General features: G+C 41.4%; 1 protein-coding gene across 1 annotated transcript; it reads right to left on the bottom strand.

Annotated features, from left to right (window-relative positions):
- Positions 1-970: 970 nt before the first annotated feature.
- LOC110537343 (myelin protein zero-like protein 2) lies at positions 971-16,173 on the bottom strand. The gene is made up of 4 exons (XM_021623297.3): positions 15,916-16,173; positions 3,014-3,183; positions 2,611-2,821; positions 971-2,499 (listed from the first exon to the last, which is right to left on the bottom strand). The coding sequence occupies exons 1-4, from the start codon at positions 15,968-15,970 to the stop codon at positions 2,192-2,194; spliced, it is 744 nt and encodes a 247-aa protein (XP_021478972.2). The 5' UTR covers positions 15,971-16,173; the 3' UTR covers positions 971-2,191.
- Between the last annotated feature and the right edge of the window lie 4,252 nt (positions 16,174-20,425).

The raw sequence follows: 20,425 nt of genomic DNA, 5'->3' as shown, positions 1-20,425 counted from the left end.
GTTAGGAGTGTTCGTTCTCTCTCTCTCAGCACAGTGGGATACAACATGGCCATCACAGTCACAATCCATGTCTATGTGCATCAGATGAGGAAGATTCAAACATAATACAGCCTTGACCTCCAGTGACATTCAGAATCACATAGCTCTTCCAGTCTCATCAGTAGGTGAAGACGCATTATCAATTTAACCACCAAAATCAATAGCTACGTCATTATGATGAAAATAAAAGGATTGAGTACTATACACTCATTGATCCTGCCAATATTGATATTTGGTCTAATTGTGGCCAATAAAAGCTTTACTGCTAACATTCTACCCTCTTTGCTCGAGGCTTTTCCAGCCCTATCTGTACCTGGCTTAGTCATCCTCTACACACACACACACACACACACACACACACACACACACACACACACACGATCATGTATGGATTTGGACAGCAGCGAGGGCCCTGCATTGATGTACCAGATTTCCATAGGCAGAGTAAGAAAGGGGGGGAAACCTTTGAGACCACAACACCCATGATCCTCAGCATGGACCCAGAAAGAGACAGATGGAAAGGCTTCCTTCAATGGACACGTTGGGCACATCAGATCACAAAAACTACATAACACATGGAAAACAGGCTTCTTGGAATTGTGGGGTTCTTCTTCTGCATTCAAAGGTGATTGACAGTTACGTTTTATGTCCAGCAGTAATAGGCAGTAATTTATGCTGTCATTGTTGCAGGAAGCAGGAGTGTGTTAGTCACTGAAAGCTCCTGGCCCAGGAAAGCTTCCACCAGCCCTATTTACCTTGAGCTTAGCCCTTAGCCACCCCTAGATACAGGGCTTCCACCAGCACTAGCCCTTACTGTAGCCTACCCCAGATAGAACAGGTTTTAAAAAATAAAAAAAATGGTTTCACTGACTAAATTCACAACGGGACCTTAATCATAACCATAGAACACACTCACAAATCTGCTGCCAAATACATTATTCCCAAATTTAATCAAGATTAATCAAGTGTTAAAATAATTATGTAAATGAATTTAGAACAAATGGCTACCAAACCAAATGTAATGAAACAGATGCCACCACATCAAGAGACTGCCGCTGGTGTCAATTCAGCCATATCTAATAAGAGTAGTCACCATACTACATAGTCAAAATACAATCACATAGTAGGATTTGGCGGTACGCCGTATATACCGTATCCCGGGGTATTTCGAAACAACATCAGTATGATTTTACAATACTGTCAATAATGTTTTTTGTTTTTATACATTTTAATATTAGTACTTTTTAAATAAATACGTGCATTCAACTTGTGCACTAGGTAATAGATAAAGCAGAACGTGTTAACCATTATGAAGCTTACCAGTACTAGTTCCCAAAACAGCTGTTTGAGCAAGTCAAGTGTGTTTGTTTACAACGATAGACGATGAGCAAAATGGGAGGTTCATGAGGTGAGTCACCCCTACAGCACAACTTAAGTGAAGTGATCAAGTTACAGCTGTTTGCCAGCTATGCATCTTATAACTACTAATTTAACTATCTAAGATGTACCAAATAAATTATTTCCAGCTGGGTCCTGCTACTTTACTAATGCCAGCTAAGTGGCTACACTTAGCTTGCAAGATCAAGCTTCTTGGTAACAGCAGCAGACACGATCCCGTCCTGAAATAAGATCCCTGCTGTCTAATATATATTTTGTGCATGCTGCATTTCGAGATACTTGCATAACTTTAGGAGCTGGGTTGTTAATAGTAAAATGTTCCCAAGCGTTCGTTAGCATTTACCTAGCATCCGCTATGGGGATTCCTTAGTACTTTTTGCATTTTGTTAGCATTCTGATAAGTGATGTTTTTTTTGGGGGGGGGTTACATTTGAAAAAAAAATACTGTATATCCTGGGATGGCACAGTCAACCCAATCACATAGTTGTCTGTAAAAAACATTAAGTTCATAAAACAGTCCCTGACATTAAAACTAGTGGAATGTACAGAGATCCCTAATACTCATATTGAGGGAGAGATGAGTGGAGGGTAGAAGAAAGAAGGACACCGACCAAAAAAATGCATCAGTCCCTCCCAAATAGTGGTCCTGGACTGGCCTGCCCCTCCAGTCAGAGACCAGTCCGTCCTGACAGAACGCCTCCCCACACCAGTCAGCAGAGGTAGAGAGGGAGACACGCCCCTGACCCCTGACCCATCACCACACTGTAGGGTCCTTACGCTCCTTCTCACTGGCCTTCAGCTTTTTCTCCTGTAGGATGTTGGCCTGCAACTCTCTCTCCTGTAGAACCCTGGCCTGTAGCTCTCTCTCCTGTAGGATGTTGGCCTGCAACTCTCTCTCCTGCAACTCTCTGGTTTCCTGCAGTTTCCTCCCCTGCAGCTCCATGTCTGTGTTGGCATGGTGGTTGCGGTACTTGAACACCATGAAGAGACCCAGCAGCACCAGGACTATGGCGATGGTTCCCCCGATGGCTGCAGCCAGGATGCCTATATCAGAGATGGAGACTGGAAGGAGCAGCACAGCCAGCACACACACACACACACACAACAATAGATTAGTCCATGCTAAGGTTTCTATGCAACACACCAGTGTGAGTGACTGACTGACTGACTGACCTTTGTGGACAACCCTGAGGGTGACCTCTCCATTGATGCCGTGGACGTCGGGCAGGTTGCGGACCTGGCAGGTGTAGGTGCCGTTGAAGGTGAAGGGGACTTCATGCAGACTGATGGAGGCATCCCGTCTCAGGATGTCCCCTGACCACACTGCATGGCCCTTAAACCGCCCCTCTGTAGGGGGGTATGCCGTCTCCTGGTAGTAAAACACCTGACACACACACACAATTATGCACTGCTCTAAAATGTTGATGTTTTAGGTAATCCTCTGCTAAAAAAAAGCCTCCATGTCTATCCAGTAGTCAAGCTGGTTTACGAGGCTAATCCAGTCTCCCTCCTAATTCAGACAGCTTCCTTGTTTGACAACTGTTATTTCTGCTTCCAGTGTGGAAAGGACACCTACCGACTCCTCAGCTCCCTGGTTCAGGGGACGGAAGTTCCAGGAGACAGCCACAGAGGAGTGGGACACTGGGTGTTTGGACTTAAAGGTGCACTTCAATCTCACTTCTGTCCCGTTCAACGCCTCCACCTCCTTGGATGTGAAAATCTCCATCCCAACGACTCGCAGCACACCTGACACACAGAGTGGACCCAATGAGACACGTAAGCACAGCTTACTGTGTTAACACTACATGATATACACAATAACCCTGAGAGTAGCATGAGCAAGCACCTTATCAAAGTCCTCACAGAACTTTGAGAGCACACTATTAAACACAGAAAAATTAATTTTGCAGACTCATGTGTACACATGATGACCATGAGAAGGTTGATAGTGGTTTCCGCAACAACCATGTCTGTTTACACATCTTCATTCTAAACTTGGTCCGCTCTCTTCAGTTAACACAGCCTCGACTTCCAAAAAGTGAAGTTGTTCGTTGACTACACTTTTCAAATCCCTGGAGCTGTAGCGTAGCTCAGTAATATGTGTACCCTCCCTCAAACGCTTCAACCTGTACTCAGTCAAACCCTTCAAGCGTGTTATCTCGCCTACAGTACTTTGGTTCACACTGGACCGCACAATCACCATAATGAGCTGAGCTAGAGTTATAAATCACACCCGAGTCAAACACAATCTGAATGAACATATAAACTATAAAAAAAAATATCAAATTAGAAAGCAGGTGGTTTGGCCCTCCATTGATTCAGCATGGGTCTTCACAGACCCGAAATTCGGAGATTCGGCCCGGGTTGGGTCCGGGTCCTAAATTCAGACTTCTGTCTCTGATCTGGGTCGGGTCAAATATAATTTCCATGGGTCTTAATTTGCAATTAAAATTGCCTACTGGACCCGATTGGACTCATCCTCAGTTAATGGAATGTGTGTGAGGTGAGGAGAACTGCGCAAGCTTGTTATCCGTGTCAGCCATTTGCAACTCAATAAAACGTATAGCTTATGTCCAGCTGAAACTGGTTCCGGCTGCTCACCTCACATGTGCCTGCTGCCGAGGAGGGAGAGAGAGCGAGTGAAAGGAGCCTTGGCTACTGTTGATTGAGAATATGGCAGCATTTTTCATTTAATTAAAACAAAAGTAAGAGGAGAAAGAGTATAGTGAAAAGAAAACCCAGAGACAAGTTTTATTTGTATTGTTTTTTTAAAAATGTTATACTTAATTTGATATTTTATAAACAATACAAAACATACAGTCGTGGCCAAAAGTTTTGAGAATGACACAAATATTAATTTTCACAAGGCTTGCTGCTTCAGTGTCTTTAGATATTTTTGTCAGATGTTACTATGGAATACTGAAGTATATTTACAAGCATTTCATAAGTGTCAAAGGTTTTACTGACAATTACATGAAGTTGATGCAAAGAATCAATATTTGCAGTGTTGACCCTTCTTTTTCAAGACCTCTGCAATACACCCTGGCATGCTGTCAACTAACTTCTGGGCCACATCCTGATTGATGGCAGCCCATTCTTGCATAATCAATGCTTGGAATTTGTCCGAATTTGTGGGGTTTTGTTTGTGAAACCCGCCTCTTGAGGATTGACCACAAGTTCTCAATCGGATTAAGGTCTGGGGAGTTTCCTGGCCATGGACCCAAAATATCGATGCTTTGTTCCCAGAGCCACTTAGTTATCACTTTTGCCTTATGGCAAGGTGCTCCATCATGCTGGAAAAGGCATTGTTCGTCACCAAACTGTTCCTGGATGGTTGAGAGAAGTGACTCTCGGAGGACGTGTTGGTACCATTCTTTATTCATGGCTGTGTTCTTAGGCAAAATTGTGAGTGAGCCCACTCCCTTGGCTGAGAAGCAACCCCACACATGAATGGTCTCAGGATGCTTTACTGTTGGCATGACACAGGACTGATGGTAGCGTTCACCTTGTCTTCTCCGGACAAGCTTTTTTCCGGATGCCCCAAACAATCAGAAAGGGGATTTATCAGAGAAAATGACTTTACCCCAGTCCTCAGCAGTCCAATCCCTGTACCTTTTGCAGAATATCAGTCTGTCCCTGATGTTTTTTCTGGAGAGAACTGGCTTCTTTGCTGCCCTTCTTGACACCAGGCCATCCTCCAAAAGTCTTCACCTCACTGTGCATGCAGATGCACTCACACCTGCCTGCTGCCATTCCTGAGCAAGCTCTGTACTGTTGGTGCCCAGATCCCGCAGCTGAATCAACCTTAGGAGACGGTCCTGGCGCTTGCTGGACTTTCTTGGGCATCCTGAAGCCTTCTTCACAACAATTGAACTACTCTCCATGAAGTTCTTAATGATCCGATAAATTGTTGATTTGGGTGCATTCTTACTGGCAGCAATATCCTTGCCTGTGAAGCCCTTTTTTGCAAAGCAATGATGACGACACCTGTTTCCTTGCAGGTAACCATGGATGACAGAGGAAGAACAATGATTCCAAGCACCACCCTCCTTTTGAAGCTTCCAGTCTGTTATTCAAACTCAATCACCATGACAGAGTGATCTCCAGGCTTGTCCTCGTCAACACTCACACCTGTGTTAACAAGAGAATCACTGACATGATGGAATCACTGACAGCTGGTCCTTTTGCGGCAGGGCTGAAATGCAGTGGAAATGTTTTTGGGGGATTCAGTTCATTTGCATGGCAAAGAGGGACTTTGCAATTAATTGCAATTCATCTGATCACTCTTCATAACATTCTGGAGTATATGCAAATTGCCATCATACATACTGAGGCAGCAGACTTTGTGAAAATTAATATTTGTGTCATTCTCAAAACCTTTGGCCACGACTGTACACATGACATCATACAAATATCAACTACATCACACCTGCCCAGACCCACTAGCACCCCCCATCTCCAGCTTCCGCATCACTGGTCTCAAACTGTACCATTTTGTTGTTTCTCTCCGTAGCCCACACACTTTCAATTTTTAGATAAAGCATTTGACTTTTCCATTGTGTGAATGATGGAGGATTGGTTGATTTCCAGTTAAGTATATATGTTGTTTTTAAGATGATTGACGAGTTAAGTATTGTCCAACCCATCGGGTATCTCACTTCACCCTCATATGCCAGGTCTTGAAATGCATACAGGCGGATTAAAAGGCAATTGACATTGTAAAAATGTTATAAAAACATTGGTGGTGCCTGTTAATTTACCATTGAATCACAGCCTACTTCGCCAAACGGGTGATGGTGTACCTAACCATGAACATCAATGCCTTTCTTAAAATCAATACACAAGTATATATTTTTAAACCTGCATATTTAGTTAAAAGAAATTCATGTTAGCAGGCAATATTAACTAGAGAAATTGTGTCACTTCTCTTGCCTTCTGTGAAGCAGAGTCAGGGTATATGCAGCAGTTTGGGCAGCCTGACTCGTTGCGAACTGTGTGAAGACCATTTCTTCCAAAACCGTAATTCATTTGCCAGAATTTTACAGAATTATGACATAACATTGAAGGTTGCGCAATGTAACACCAATATTTAGAGACTTGTGGATGCCACCCGTTCGATAAAATATGGAACGGTTCCGTATTTCACTGAAAGAATAAACGTTTTGTTTTCAAAATGATAGTTTCCGGATTTGACCATATTAATGACCCAAGGCTAGTATTTCTGTGTGTTTATTAGATTATAATTAAGTCTATGATTTGATATTTGAAAGAGCAGTCTGACTGAGCGGTGGTAGGCAGCAGCAGGCTCGTAATCATTCACTCAAACAGCACTTTCCTGTGTTTGCCAGCAGCTCTTCGCAATGCTTGAAGCACAGTGCTGTTTATGACTTCAAGCCTATCAACTCCCGAGATTAGGCTGGCAATACTATAGTGCCTATAAGAACATCCAATAGTCAAAGGTATATGAAATACAAATGGTATAGAGAGAAATAGTCCTATACAGTTCTATAATAACTACAACCTAACATTTCTAAACTGGGAATATTGAAGACTCGTGTTAAAAGGAATCACCAGCTTTCATATGTTCTCATGTTCTGAGCAAGGAACTTAAAGGTTAGCTTTTTTACATGGCACATATTGCACTTTTACTTTGTTTTGAGCCATTTTCTTTGGCCAAATTAAGTTCCAACTGTAATGTTGTGTTTGGCGCAATATAGGGCTACTAGCACTCAAACCATAAAAATGTAAAACCAAAGAGGGAGTGAGATGCAAAAAAATTACACGCCCACATCATAGCTAAGAGTGGGCGACAGCTCATTGCTCACTCTGACACACTGACTTCTGCCTTCAAGGTATGATTTCATCCATCTCAAGGCATCAGGGGAAAAGTTGAACTTGGACAATTTTGTGATGAGAATCTCATGGTTAACAGTATCAAAAGCCTTCCTTAGGTCCAGAAACACAGCCCCAACAACGCCCCCTTTGTCCATCTTGGACTTCACATTTTCCAGAAGAAAGCAGTTGGCCGTTTCTGTGGAGTGTTTCACTCTGAAGCCAAACTGCATGGAGTGTAATGTGAAGGGTCTGTTGTTGAGGTGGGCAATCAGTTGTCCTGCTACACACTTTTCAACAACCTTTGACACCACAGGTGGTATACTAATGGGCCTGTAGTTACTCACGTTAGCAGGGTCGCCTGATTTAAAGACGGCCATTATTATGGCCGACTTCCATACCATTGGAAACACCCAGAGACCAATAGATGTGTTGGTGACCTTAGTAATGGGGCCAATGAGTGACTCTGTAGTTTTTAAGAAAAGGTAGAGTCCAGCCCAAACACATCTTTGGCTTTAGAGTTCTTTAGTGAAGACAGGTTGAGCATCATTTACTAGCACTGAGCCCAAGAAACCAGAGGAGGGGTTCTGGTAAACCTACGTCTGTCATGCTCTAATTTTGATCTTTTTAGAGAATAATCTCGTTCTTTCAACAATTTCCAGATTTCTCCATTTAGCCAAGGAAGAGTGCTCTTTTGGCCAGGTTTGGATTTGATTTTCTTTAGGAAACCATTTATTGTAGTCTGGATTGTGGATAGAAAAACCTGACTATCAGCTTCCACATCTGTATAGGACAAGAGATCATTCCAGTTAATTCCCTTAATTGTGTTTTCAAAATAGCTTAATTCACTCTTAGGTATTCTTAGTTGATCCGGCTTTCTAACAGTAGAGAGGTTAAACCTGCTCTTATAGACAGCTTTCTGGCTATAAGTGTCAGATTATGTTCAGATAGCCCAGTAACCATATTGAATGATTTAGTCACCCTCTCTGGTTTATTATTGAACACCAAATCAATCTGAGTTTTAGAGCAACAAGTCACCCTGGTTGGTCCTTTAACTAGCTGTGTAAGGTCAAAGGTATTAGTGATCCGTTTGAGGGTTTTCCTACAAAACTTGTCTTCATAATTCATATTAAAATCTCCCATTAAGATGACCTCTTTCAAAGTCACATTCCCCAAGCATGTTATTAAACTGATCAAAAAACACACTTTTGGTGGATGGTGGCCTATACATTCCAATAAGGGTAAAAGACATTTGGGGAGACAGTGTAACATTCAGGCCAATACATTCTAGTTCATTATCACATGACCACTCAATTTGTTTACATCAGACATGTTCTTTAATGTAAATCATCTCACCCCCTCCTCTTCCTTCAATCCTGTCTCTCCTGAAGACATTGTAGCCAATCACAATCAAAGCAGCATATGGAGAGTTTTTAATGGAGCCGTGTCTCTGAGAGGCAGAGGAAGTCAAGGTTGGAATCTGTGAGTAGATGTTGAATTTGATCACTTTTTGGAATGACACTACGAATGTTCAAGTGCCCCCCTAGTAGTCCCTTGGGCTTAGCTCGTGGGTCCCAGATGACTCGAGAGTGATTGACACATTGAAAAAAAGTTACATTTTCGGTGTTTTCTGACGGCTGGGTTTGGGCCGTTTTGATTAGGGGCAGTTCGGTAGCGCAATTATCAATCCCTCCCGCCTGCACTGGATGCGGAGAACTAATTAAAACAGTCTTCTTGGGTATGACACTACACGCTTGGCACAGCTGTATTTGGGGAGTTTCTCCCATTCTTCTCTGCAGATCCTCTCAAGCTCTGTCAGGTTGGATGGAGAGCGTCGATGCACAACTATTCTCAGGTCTCTCAAGGACATTCAGAGACTTGTCCCGAAGCCACTCCTGCGTTGTCTTGGCTGTGTGCTTTGGGTCATTGTCCTATTGAAAGGTGAACCTTCACCCCAGTCTAAGGTCCTAAGCGCTCTGGACCAGGTTTTCATCAAGGATCTCACTGTACTTTGCTAGATTCTCCCAGTCCCTGCCACTTAAAAACATCCCTACAGCACGATGCTGCCACCACCATGCTTCACCGTAGGGATAATGCCAGGTTTCCTCCAGATGTGACGCTTGGCATTCAGGTCAAAGAGTTCAATCTTGGTTTCAGAGAATCTTGTTTCTCATGGGCCGAGAGTCTTAAGGTGCCTTTTTGAAAACTGGCTGTCATGTGGCTTTTACTGAGGAGTGGATTCCATCTGGCCACTCTACCATAAAGGCCTGATCGCCGACAGCTGAACGGTGCCTTTTTTAATATGCTACACATCAAAACACAACCAATACTATTTGTGTAATTGGTTTCAGGCAGATTTTAAGGGCACGTAACTGTGGATCATTTGGCCAATAGGCCTATCGCTCATTTATTTATGGCACTGACAGCACCCAGTCAGAGGTGTCTTTCTCTCTCTCTCTACTCATTCAGTCCCAAACCAGCACTGGTCTGTTTGGGTCTTTTTTTCCCCACGTGCCTTTTCGGAACGGGTCTGACTGTCCTCGGGTCCACTCGCAACAAACCTCCGTTTAATTTGTTTTTTATAGAAATAGGGTCAGGTGGGAAACCCACGGACAGGTCCAACTTTTGGACCCGTGAAGACCTCTACTTAGCATTCCATTGTGTTTATATTTGGCAGTCTGTGTGTGTGTGTGTCACTGTCTGGTTAATGATACCGGCAGGTGGATGGTTAATGATTGTAGGTCTTCAGTCCAGAGGTCCACGTATGAGAGCCTGAACCAGCCAGGAAGTATAAAAGGATTCTGATAAAGGTAAAAAAAATATTTAAAAAACATCAAGTGTTCTGGCAAACATGAAATCTTCCATCTGTACCCATGTCGATTAGATTTATCTCCTTCAGGAGTTCGGCAGGGTAGGGGCTCGAGACAAAAAGGGATTAATACCAGCCATGTGCATTCCTTTTTCCTTCATGCTCTGCCTCATTGCCCTGAAAGTCCTGTGTTATGGATTAAAACAGCCAGTCACTCTAAATCCTATCCACCCTGTCATGTCCATGGGCAGACAAGCAAAAGATCAGTAAAAAACACTGTAGAAAGTATCTGAGCTGAGGGAACCATCCTGGCGAATCACTGTATTGTAACAAACGACATTCACTACCCTAGAGTAGACATGACAGCACTAAAAATCAATCAACCCGATGGCTGAGCTTCACTTCCCAGACAGACTTCAGAAAGGCCCCTCTCTGCGCTCCCTGATTGGATGGAATTCATGTGATGACCGATGTGTTGTATTATTCAGACTAGAGCAGCAGCACATTAGTACTTTGAGTACAGGGAGGAGAGATAGTCCTCCCATGGCCTTGAAAGTATAACCCACACAAACAAAACAGAGACATTTACAGACCGGATGCTTTCATATAAAACACTGGGTGTGATCCACTAACTCTTGGCTGAGTTGCCTCAAGGCAGAGCTAGTCAGAATCAGATCCAAAGAATAAATACAATCTGCAGCACTAAAGACACTCCCCTGCTTCCTGATATCAGACAGAGCTATAGGGCGTATTATACACATCGGATAGGTACACAGTATAGACTTTCATATTCATACATCAATACCTGGCCTTCCATATCCATCTAACAATTATCCAGGAGGACAATAACTTATGATCACTATGAGCTTTGGCCTGATCAATCTGAGAAACATGTCAGAAATGTCAATATATACTGCATGTCCAAGCTATAATGATAAAAGTATAAATCAAGAGTAGACTACTTATTATCAAGATTGTGGAAATTAGATTGGGGTTCCTGGTCACCTGACCGGTAGCCATCTGAGCCTGACAGTGGCAGAGGCGGGACCAAGTCACTATTATTAGAGTCAGAAGGTCAGAGTTCTCAAGTTGAGTCCCAAGTAGAACGGGTCAAGACTCGAGTCAAGTCCAAGTCGTGCATTCTATGAGCAAGTCAAATCGAGACTCAAGTCAAGTAAAAATAAAATCGATACATGCAAGGACTTGTTCAAGTACAAATCTTTGTCTATGTAGTAAGACAGCCCTTTTCGTCATTTTGTCTACAACACATTTTGATTAGCATTTGTAATTGTAAAACTTGTAGCAGTCGTAGGGGCATAAAATCAGCAGAAGGCAAGGCAGGTTGACATGCTCAGAGAGTAGATTTATGTATAGGTCTTTGTGATCCAATGGTGAAAGAGCCATTTCATACAAAAAGGCAATTTCCACATCCATTGTTACATTGGTACATTAATCTTAACCAAACTTAATGATTATTAATGATGTTTCAACACAATGCATACATGGAACAATACATTCTCCTATTCCATGTTCTGACTCCAAAGCGAAGGGTGCAGGCCATGTAGCCTATTTCTATGCGCACATAGGCGCGCGTGCTCCTATTACGCACAACGAGGATAACAGAGGCACGGGACTCCGACATAACCCAGGAAATATGAACAAAAGGAAACCATATATTGAATTAAATAAACAGAACTTCTACCCCATGAATCTTGTGAACGGTCATGTGCACAATAAACATTGCGTCCACTCTGAGGGAACGAAATGGTTGGCTAAATAAAAATGTATTGTAGGCCCATCAAACATGAAATGTCTACATGTTGTAATAAACGGTACCGGGATGGAATGAAACACCAGCAATTATTTTATTATTAGATATAGATTTATCACACAGGGCCAATGAATTTAAACATGTGAAAGCAATAGCAAACATTTCAACAAGAGAAAAAATAACTCCATTGGCTGGTGTTTGGAGAGCGGCGCCTATGCTTTTTCCACAGTAATAACTCATTTTAAACAAATTCCAAATGAAAGCTTCATAAGTAAATCATCAATTTCAAGCAATTGTTACATACCAAAATACCAGTAGGCCTATGCTAGTATTTGTTGCCCCACTGCTGATGAGCTTGCAAAGTAAACCGTTAATATTCTTGATCACCAACATTGTTTTGAGCTGCATATTTATTTATTATGGCAATACTCTCTACCTATAATTTAACATTCTTCCTCTATGGATAATTGGCAATCACACAGGTATTTGCTCTTTATTAAAAAACAACAGGACCGAATGACTTTCTTATTTTTCTCCATTCACCCAGTGGGTCAGACGCTGGGCACCAATCACACCACAAATTCTCTTCAGGTATTCAACCTGAACATCCGTCGTTACCCCTGTGAAGACTCCTTTAAACGGGTGCTCTCCTCCGAAGTTCAAAACACAAAACTTTTGTTCGGATTCTTTTGAGGCCCACTGCAATCTTCCTCTGTTCTTCAGAAATACAATTAATCAAAATAAGCCCACTCCTGGCCACTGACGACTCCACTTTTTCCAGCGCATAGTCACCATTTGACACCCCAAACGGGTTTCACATGCATCCTTACAAGAGGTCGACCGACTATGATTTTTCAACCGATTATTGGAGGACCAAAAAAGCCAATACCAATTAATCGGCCGATTGTTTTATTTGTAATAATGACAATTACAACAATACTGAATTAACACTTATTTTAACTTAATATAAAAAATCAATCAAATCAATTTAGCCTCAAATAAATAATGAAACATGTTCAATTTGGTATAAATAATGCAAAAACTAAATGTTGGAGAAGAAAGTAATATGTGCCATGTAAAATATGTGCCATGTAAAATATACGTTTAAGTTCCTTGCTCAGAACATGAGAACATATGAAAGTTGGTGGTTCCTTTTAACATGAGACTTCAATATTCCAAGGTAAGAGGTTTTAGGTTGTAGTTAATATAGTATTTATAGGACTATTTCTCTCTATACCATTTGTATTTCATATACCTTTGACTATTGGATGTTCTTATAGGCACTATAGTATTGCCAGTGTAACAGTATAGCTTCCGTCCCGTCCATTTGCACTGGCCTTACAGAATTTACTGTGATAGAGCCTATGCAGAAGTCAGGGCATTCATACTTCTTGCTCTTCACGGAATAGAGCTGTTGTGAAGGAAGTTGTCAACGAAGTGAGTTTGTGTTTATACAGGACCTACCGCCCCCACCTATCGTCAATGCAGAGCTATACGGTGTTATACATTTCGAGAGGCGGGCAATGCGGTAAGGAGCTTGATTTGGACTCTGCATGCCTCCGAAGGCTTCACAATTGCGTCACACCCTCCATATGGAGCCTCCAACCACATTTTCGGATCAAGTATAAGGTACTAGGTAACTATCCCCCTGTAATTCAGATTAAGACCACAAGATGTCACCAAATTATTTCCCCAACACTTTCCCTGGCTGCCACCCCAGCTAGCACAGTGGATCTGGGCCGATTCCGGCTGAGAGTCAGACTCGGCCGACGTTATGTGGCCCGAGTCTGGGCCGCATTAAGCAGTATTACTTGTGGCTAGGTTGCAGGGATTGAGCTCAGGCCGATTACGATGTGAGTTATCTGACCCAAATGTATTACTTGGGTCTCGGGCCGATTGGGGCTACTCTGGCAGATGATTACACGGACTGCTTTATAAAATGTCATTATTTATTTATTTTTCCATATTTTCTCATTGTTTCTGTGATTTATTTTACACAGCATTTTATGTCATATAGCCAACTATGTTTTTAAGAGAGAGCTTTTCAATTGGCATCTCTCCCCTGTTTTCAGTCACTGGATTAGGTGTGAGCAGTGCAGGAGGTAGGCTAATGAGTTGTGCTCCAATTTTACTGGGAATAGCTATATTTGTGACCTATGTACAAATTAGAATCGTGCAATAAATCAACATTTTATTTGTCACGTGCCAAATACAACAGGTGTAGTAGACCTTACTGTGAAATTCTTACTTACAAGTCATTAACCAACAACGCAGTTAAGAAAATATTTACTAAATAAACTAAAGTTAAAAAATTATTAAAAGCAACAAAAAAATAACAATTGTGAGGCTATATACAGGGGGTACCGGTACTGAATCACTATAAAGGGTGTACAGATTAGTCAAGGTACGTAGGTATGGGTAAAGTGACTATGCATAGATAATAATCAGCGGGTTGCAGCAGTGTAATAGTCCCAGTGGCCATTTTATTAATTGTTCAGCAGTCTTATGGCTTGGGGGTAGAAGCTATTTGGACCTAGACTTGGCACTCCGATACCGCTTGCTGTACGGTAGCAGAGAGAACAGTTAATAACTTCAGTGACTGGAGTCTTTGACAATTTTTTGGGCCTTCCTCCGACACCGCCTAGTTAGTATATAGGTCCTGGATTGCAGGAAGCTTGGCCCCAGTGATGTACTACGCACTACCCTCTGTAGCACCTCACAGTAGGATGCCGAGCAGTTGCCATACCAGGCGGTGATGCAACCAGTCAGGATGATCTCGATGGTGCAGCTGTAGAACTTTTTGAGTATCTGCGGACCCATGCCAAATCTTTTCAAGTCTCCTGAGGTGGAAAAGGCATTGTCGTGCCCTCTTCACAACTTTGTTGGTGTGTTTGGACCATGATAGTTTGTTGGGGATGTGGACACCAAGGAACTTGAAACTCTCGACCCGCTCCACTACAGCCCCGTCGATGTGAATAGGGGCATGTTGGGCACACCCTCAGCAAAGCATAAGACAGTTGCCACATCAATGTTACACTGAATTAACGAGTTAAGTTATTAAAATGTTATATTCCATTCAAATATTATATTCCAATTCATATTTTTTTAACTTAATTATAAACAACTATTGAAAACCTTTTGCTCCTGCATGTCATTTTAAAGACTACTGTGATATAAAATCTTGTATTATTCAAATAATATTTAGTGCAATTATGCATAATGGATATTATGGAAAAGGAACAACGAAAAGATCAAAGAAAATGTATGTACAGGTGACTTAAAGAAGGACTTTACATCAAATCTCCTCAGAGTTTGGATATTAATAGCGACATGTGCAACACCATTTCCCCCAATATTTTATTTAAATAATTAAAATAAGACCACTAGACTTAGCTTTTAAGTATTACTTACTAAAGAATTTCTAAATAAAACTGATTAAATGGATTTTAACACATTTGCGTGAAACCCTATGCCATAATCTTCTACCAGGCACCCCATGGGAGGGCCAGTTACCCTGGTACTTAAAAAGAAAAACACCCCTTTTCTAAAAGCAATATTTTATGAAATGGCAAAAAAAGTGTAAACTGTAGCCATTTGTTTCCCTTTGTAGTTTATTCGCCTTAACATGACCTTCGTCCTATATATACTTTTTCTAAACGATCATTTGTGTCAGAAATTAGACATTGTTCTTAGGGGAGGTAGTTACTTCCTAGTACCCTGAATTGGCTTTAATCCACAAGACTCTGTGCCACAAAATGAGTGACAAAACATTACAAAACCTGGCAAGATCATTTCAAGTCTCAAGTAATTTTATTTTCTATTAAGTGGAGTCTCAAGTCATCATGTGACTCGAGTCCACAACTGGACAGTGGTGTCAATGTGATTCGTGAGCAAGATGACTGCTGGAGCCTCTGATCAATGTTTTGACTGAATAATAATAGGCCTAAGTGTTCATGTAAAGCTATAAATTATCAACAATATTCGTTTGATTTACTTGATCATACAGAATAGCGACTAATTGCCATAGGACTGAACACAGAAATTAATGAAGTAACTTCGAACTCACCTGGCACTGCGAATAAACCCATAAGCGCGAGGAACTGTTGCAATGTCCGATACATTGGATTGTCAGTTTGTCCAGGCCTCAAATACACCGACAAACTTTCAAAGAGTTACTAGAAACCTCCAAAAGGGAAGGTTTTAAGGATAATTCAGGCGAATACCTCGACAGGTTTTTGATAAAGAATCCTAGCTCTAGGACTCGGAAGTTTGAAACTCACAGGCTGTGTGTGCGTGCACTCGGGCTGTAGGCGGAGTCAGCATTAATCATAACCACTGATTTCACCTATGACCCATAAAATGAAGATACTGCAATCTGCCTTTGAATGACCTTAAACAACTGCACTGAACAAAAATATAAACTCAACATGTAAAGTGTTGGTTGAAAAAAAGCACAAAAAGCTTATTTCTTAAAATGTTTGTGAACAAATGTTACCTCCCTGTTAGTAAGTATTTCTCCATTGCCAAGATATTCTATCCACCTGACAAGTATGGCATATCAAGAAACCGATGACCATTACACAGGTGCACCTTGTTCTGGGGACAATAAAAAGGCACTTTAAAATGTACAGTTTTGTCACACAACACAATGCCACGGATGTCTCAAGTTTTGAGGGAGCGTGCAATTGGCATGCTGACTGCAGGAAAGTCCACCAGAGCTGTTGCCAGAGATTGAATGTTAATTTCTCTGCCATAAGCCGCCTCCAACGTCGTTTTAGATAATATGGCAGTACGTCAAACCGGCCTCACAACCACAGACTATGTGTATGGCGTCGTGTGGGCGAGTGGTTTGCTGATGTGAACAATGTTGACATTATGGTGGAGGTTATGGTATGGGCAGGTATAAGCTACGGACAATTAACATTTTATCGATGGCAATTTGAATACATAGAAATACTGTGACAAGATCCTGAGGCCCATTGTGAGGCCCATTTTTTTAAGGTACTGTATCTGTGACCAGCAGATGCATATCTGTATTCACAGTCATGTGAAATCCATAGATTAGGGCTTAAAGATTTATTTCAATTGACCGTTTTCCTCATATGAACTGTATATCAGTAAAGTCTTTGAAATTGTTGCATGTTGCGCTTATATTTTTGTTCAGTATATATGGGTAATGCAAAAGTCAATTGCAGTATTCACAATCTAAATGTATTTATCCATGTTGTTGTTTTTCTGTTTGATGGAAACTACATTCCAACTGTATTTAATGGTTTTATGTAGTAAAGTTTTCATGTTTTGAATTATGTATTGTAGTAGTAACCCTCAAACATGTATACTGTAGTTAGACCTAAAGTGTATTTGGAAAGTTTTCAGACCCCTTCACTTTTTCCACAATTTGTAACGTTACAGGCTTGTTCTAAAATGGATGGAATAGTTTTTTTCCCTCATCAATCTACACACAATATTCCATGATGACAAAGTAAAACCTTTTTTTTTTGTGTGTGGGGAAAATAGAAAAGAAAAGAAATGTCACATTTACATAAGTATTCAGACCCTTTACTCAGTACTTTGTTGAAGCACCTTTGGCAGCGAATACAGCCTTGAGTCTTCTTGGGTATGAAGCTTCAAGCTTGACACACCTGTATTTGGGGAGTTTCTCCCATTCTTCTCTGCAGATCCCCTCAAGCTCTGTCAGGTTGGATGGGTAGCGTTGCTGCACAGCTATTTTCAGGTCTCTCCAGAGATGTTCGATTTGGTTCAAGTCTGGGCTCTGGCTGGGGTACTCAAGGACATTCAGAGACTTGTCCCGATGCAACTCCTGTGTTGTCTTGGCTGTGTGCTTAGGGTCGTTGTCCTGTTGGAAGGTGAACCTTCATCCAAGTGTACTATTTTTTACATTGTAGAACAATAGTGAAGACATCAAAACTATGAAATAACACGTATGGAATCATGTAGTAGGAAAAGAAGTGTTCAACAAATCAAAATATTTTTATATTTCAGATTCTTCAAAGTAGCCACCCTTTGCCTTGATGATAGCTTTGCACACTCTTGGTATTCTCTCAGACAACTTTATGAGTTAGTCACCTGGAATGCATTTCAAGTAACAAGTGTGCCTTGTTAAAAGTTAATTTGTGGAATTTCTTTCCTTCTTAATGCGTTTGAGCCAATCAGTTGTGTTGTGACAAGGTACAGTAAGACATGAAGGTCAGTCAATCCGGAAAAGTTTCTCAAGTGCAGTCATAAAAAACTTGAAGCGCTATGATGAAACTGGCTCTCATGAGGACCGTGACAGGAAAGGAAGACCCAGAGTTACCTCTGCTGCAGAGGATAAGTTCATTAGAGTTACCAGCCTCAGAAATTGCAGCCCAAATAAATGCTTCACAGAGTTCAAGTAACAGACACATCTCAACATCAACTGTTCAGAGGAGACTGTGTGAATTAGGCCTTTGTGGTCGAATTGCTGCAAAGAAACCACTACTAAAGGACACCAATAAGAAGAAGGGACTTGCTTGGGCCAAGAAACACGCGCAATGGACATTAGACCAGTGGAAATCTGTCCTTTGGTGTGATGAGTCCAAATTGAGATTTTTGGTTCCAACCGCCGTGTCTTTGTGAGACGCAGAGTAGGTGAACGGATTATCTCCACATGTGTGGTTCCCATCGTGAAGCATGGAGGAGGTGTGATGGTGTGGGGATGCTTTGCTGGTGACACTGTCAGTGATTTATTTAGAATTCAAGGCACATTTAACCAGCATGGCTACCACAGAACCTTGCAGCGATACGTCATTTTGCGCTTAGTGGGACTATCATTTGTTTTTCAACAGGACAATGACCCAAAACACACCTCCAGGCCGTGTAAGGGCTATTTGACCAGGAAGGAGAGGGATGGAGTGCTGCATCAGATGACCTGGCCTCCACAATCACCTGACCTCAACCCAATTGAGATGGTTTGGGATGAGTTTGACTGCAGAGTGAATGAAATGCAGCCAACAAGTGGTCAGCATATGTGGGAACTCCTTCTGTCCTTCTGTTCCAACTCCTGTTGGAAAAGCATTCCTCATGAAGCTGGTTGAAAGTGTGCAAAGCTGTCATCAAGGCAAAGGGTGGCTACTTTGAAGAATCTCAAATCTAAAATATATTTTGATTTGTTTAACACTTTTTTGGTTATTACATGATGTGATATTTCATAGTTTTGATGTCTTCACTGTAAATCTACAATGTAGAAAATAGTAAGAATTAAGAAAAACCCTTGAATGAGTACGTGTACGGGAAGCAAAAGTCCTTCTGCCACCTAAGTAAAGCCCCCTTCACTGGCTCAAATAGTCCACCAATCAGCCTGTTACCAACGCTTAGTAAAGTTTTTGGAAAAATTGTGTTTGACCAGATACAATGCTATTTTACAGTAAATAAATTGACAACAGATTTTCAGCACGTATTTAATTCAGTGATTGAAATGATGACCCCATCCTCAGTAGCCTATTCTAGCAGGCTATTGGGAAACACAACCAATTCTTACCTCTTAATCGCATCGCTATTCATATTGTATAAATGAGTCTGTCAATTTGAACTAAGCAAGCTGCTAAGTCGTTCAGTCTACATCTTGTCTCAGCTACTGAAATGAAATGTAGGCCTATTAGGGGCTATAGGCTACCTGCTTTTAAGCAAACCATGGCAAAATTGAATTACAATCATAAACCCAAATTTTAGTCTGTAGCCAAAGCCTATTGAAGTGATGAGTCAATCTCGCAAATGGGCCATTTGCAGTTTTTACATTTGGAACATAATAACAGCACAATTGGCAGAAAATAGCCTAACATTAGTTTTTTATGTTCATCCAAGTGTTTCTTGCTCATAGATTTCGAGATCCTATCTCCAACTTTTATCACCCAAACTCTCCTGTCGGATTTATCTACAGTTATGCACATGCCTAACAAGCTGCCCACTCAAGAAAAAGCTTCAAACTATAACCGCACGCTTATAGGACATTCAACAAGCACAGCACTTATTACAACACAAAATCTATGTGTACATGTGTGTATAGTGCATATGTTATCATATGTGTGTATGCATGTGTCTGTGCCTATGTTTGTGTTGCTTCACAGTCCCCACTGTTCCATAAGGTGTATTTTTATCTGTTTTTTAAAATCTGATTCTACTGCTTGCATGAGTTACCTGATGTAGAACAGAGATCCATGTAGTTATGGCTCTATGTAGTAATGTGCACCTCCCATCATCTGTTCTGGACTTGGGGACTGTGAATAGACCTCTGGTGGCATGTCTTGTGGGGCATGCATGGGTGTCTGATCTGTGTGCTGGTGTGGCAGGTAGCCTAGTGGTTAGAGCGTTGAACTAGTAACCGAAAGGATGCAAGATCGAATCCCCAAGCTGGCAAGGTAAAGATCTGTTGTTCTGCCCCTGAACAAGGCAGTTAACACACTGTTCCTAGGCTGTCATTGAAAATAAGAATTTGTTCTTAACTGAGTTGCCTAGTTAAATAAAGGTAAAAAAAAAAAAAAAATTGGGATCCATAATAAATACAAATACATGCGCAAAGGGAATTAATGTACAATTAT

This window comes from Oncorhynchus mykiss, chromosome 12, assembly GCF_057628025.1.
Source record: "Oncorhynchus mykiss isolate SJ-2025 chromosome 12, ASM5762802v1, whole genome shotgun sequence".
In the NCBI taxonomy this organism is placed as follows: Eukaryota; Metazoa; Chordata; class Actinopteri; order Salmoniformes; family Salmonidae; genus Oncorhynchus; species Oncorhynchus mykiss.
Note: the sequence above shows the minus strand (reverse complement) of the source record. Positions and strands in the feature narration are given on the sequence as shown.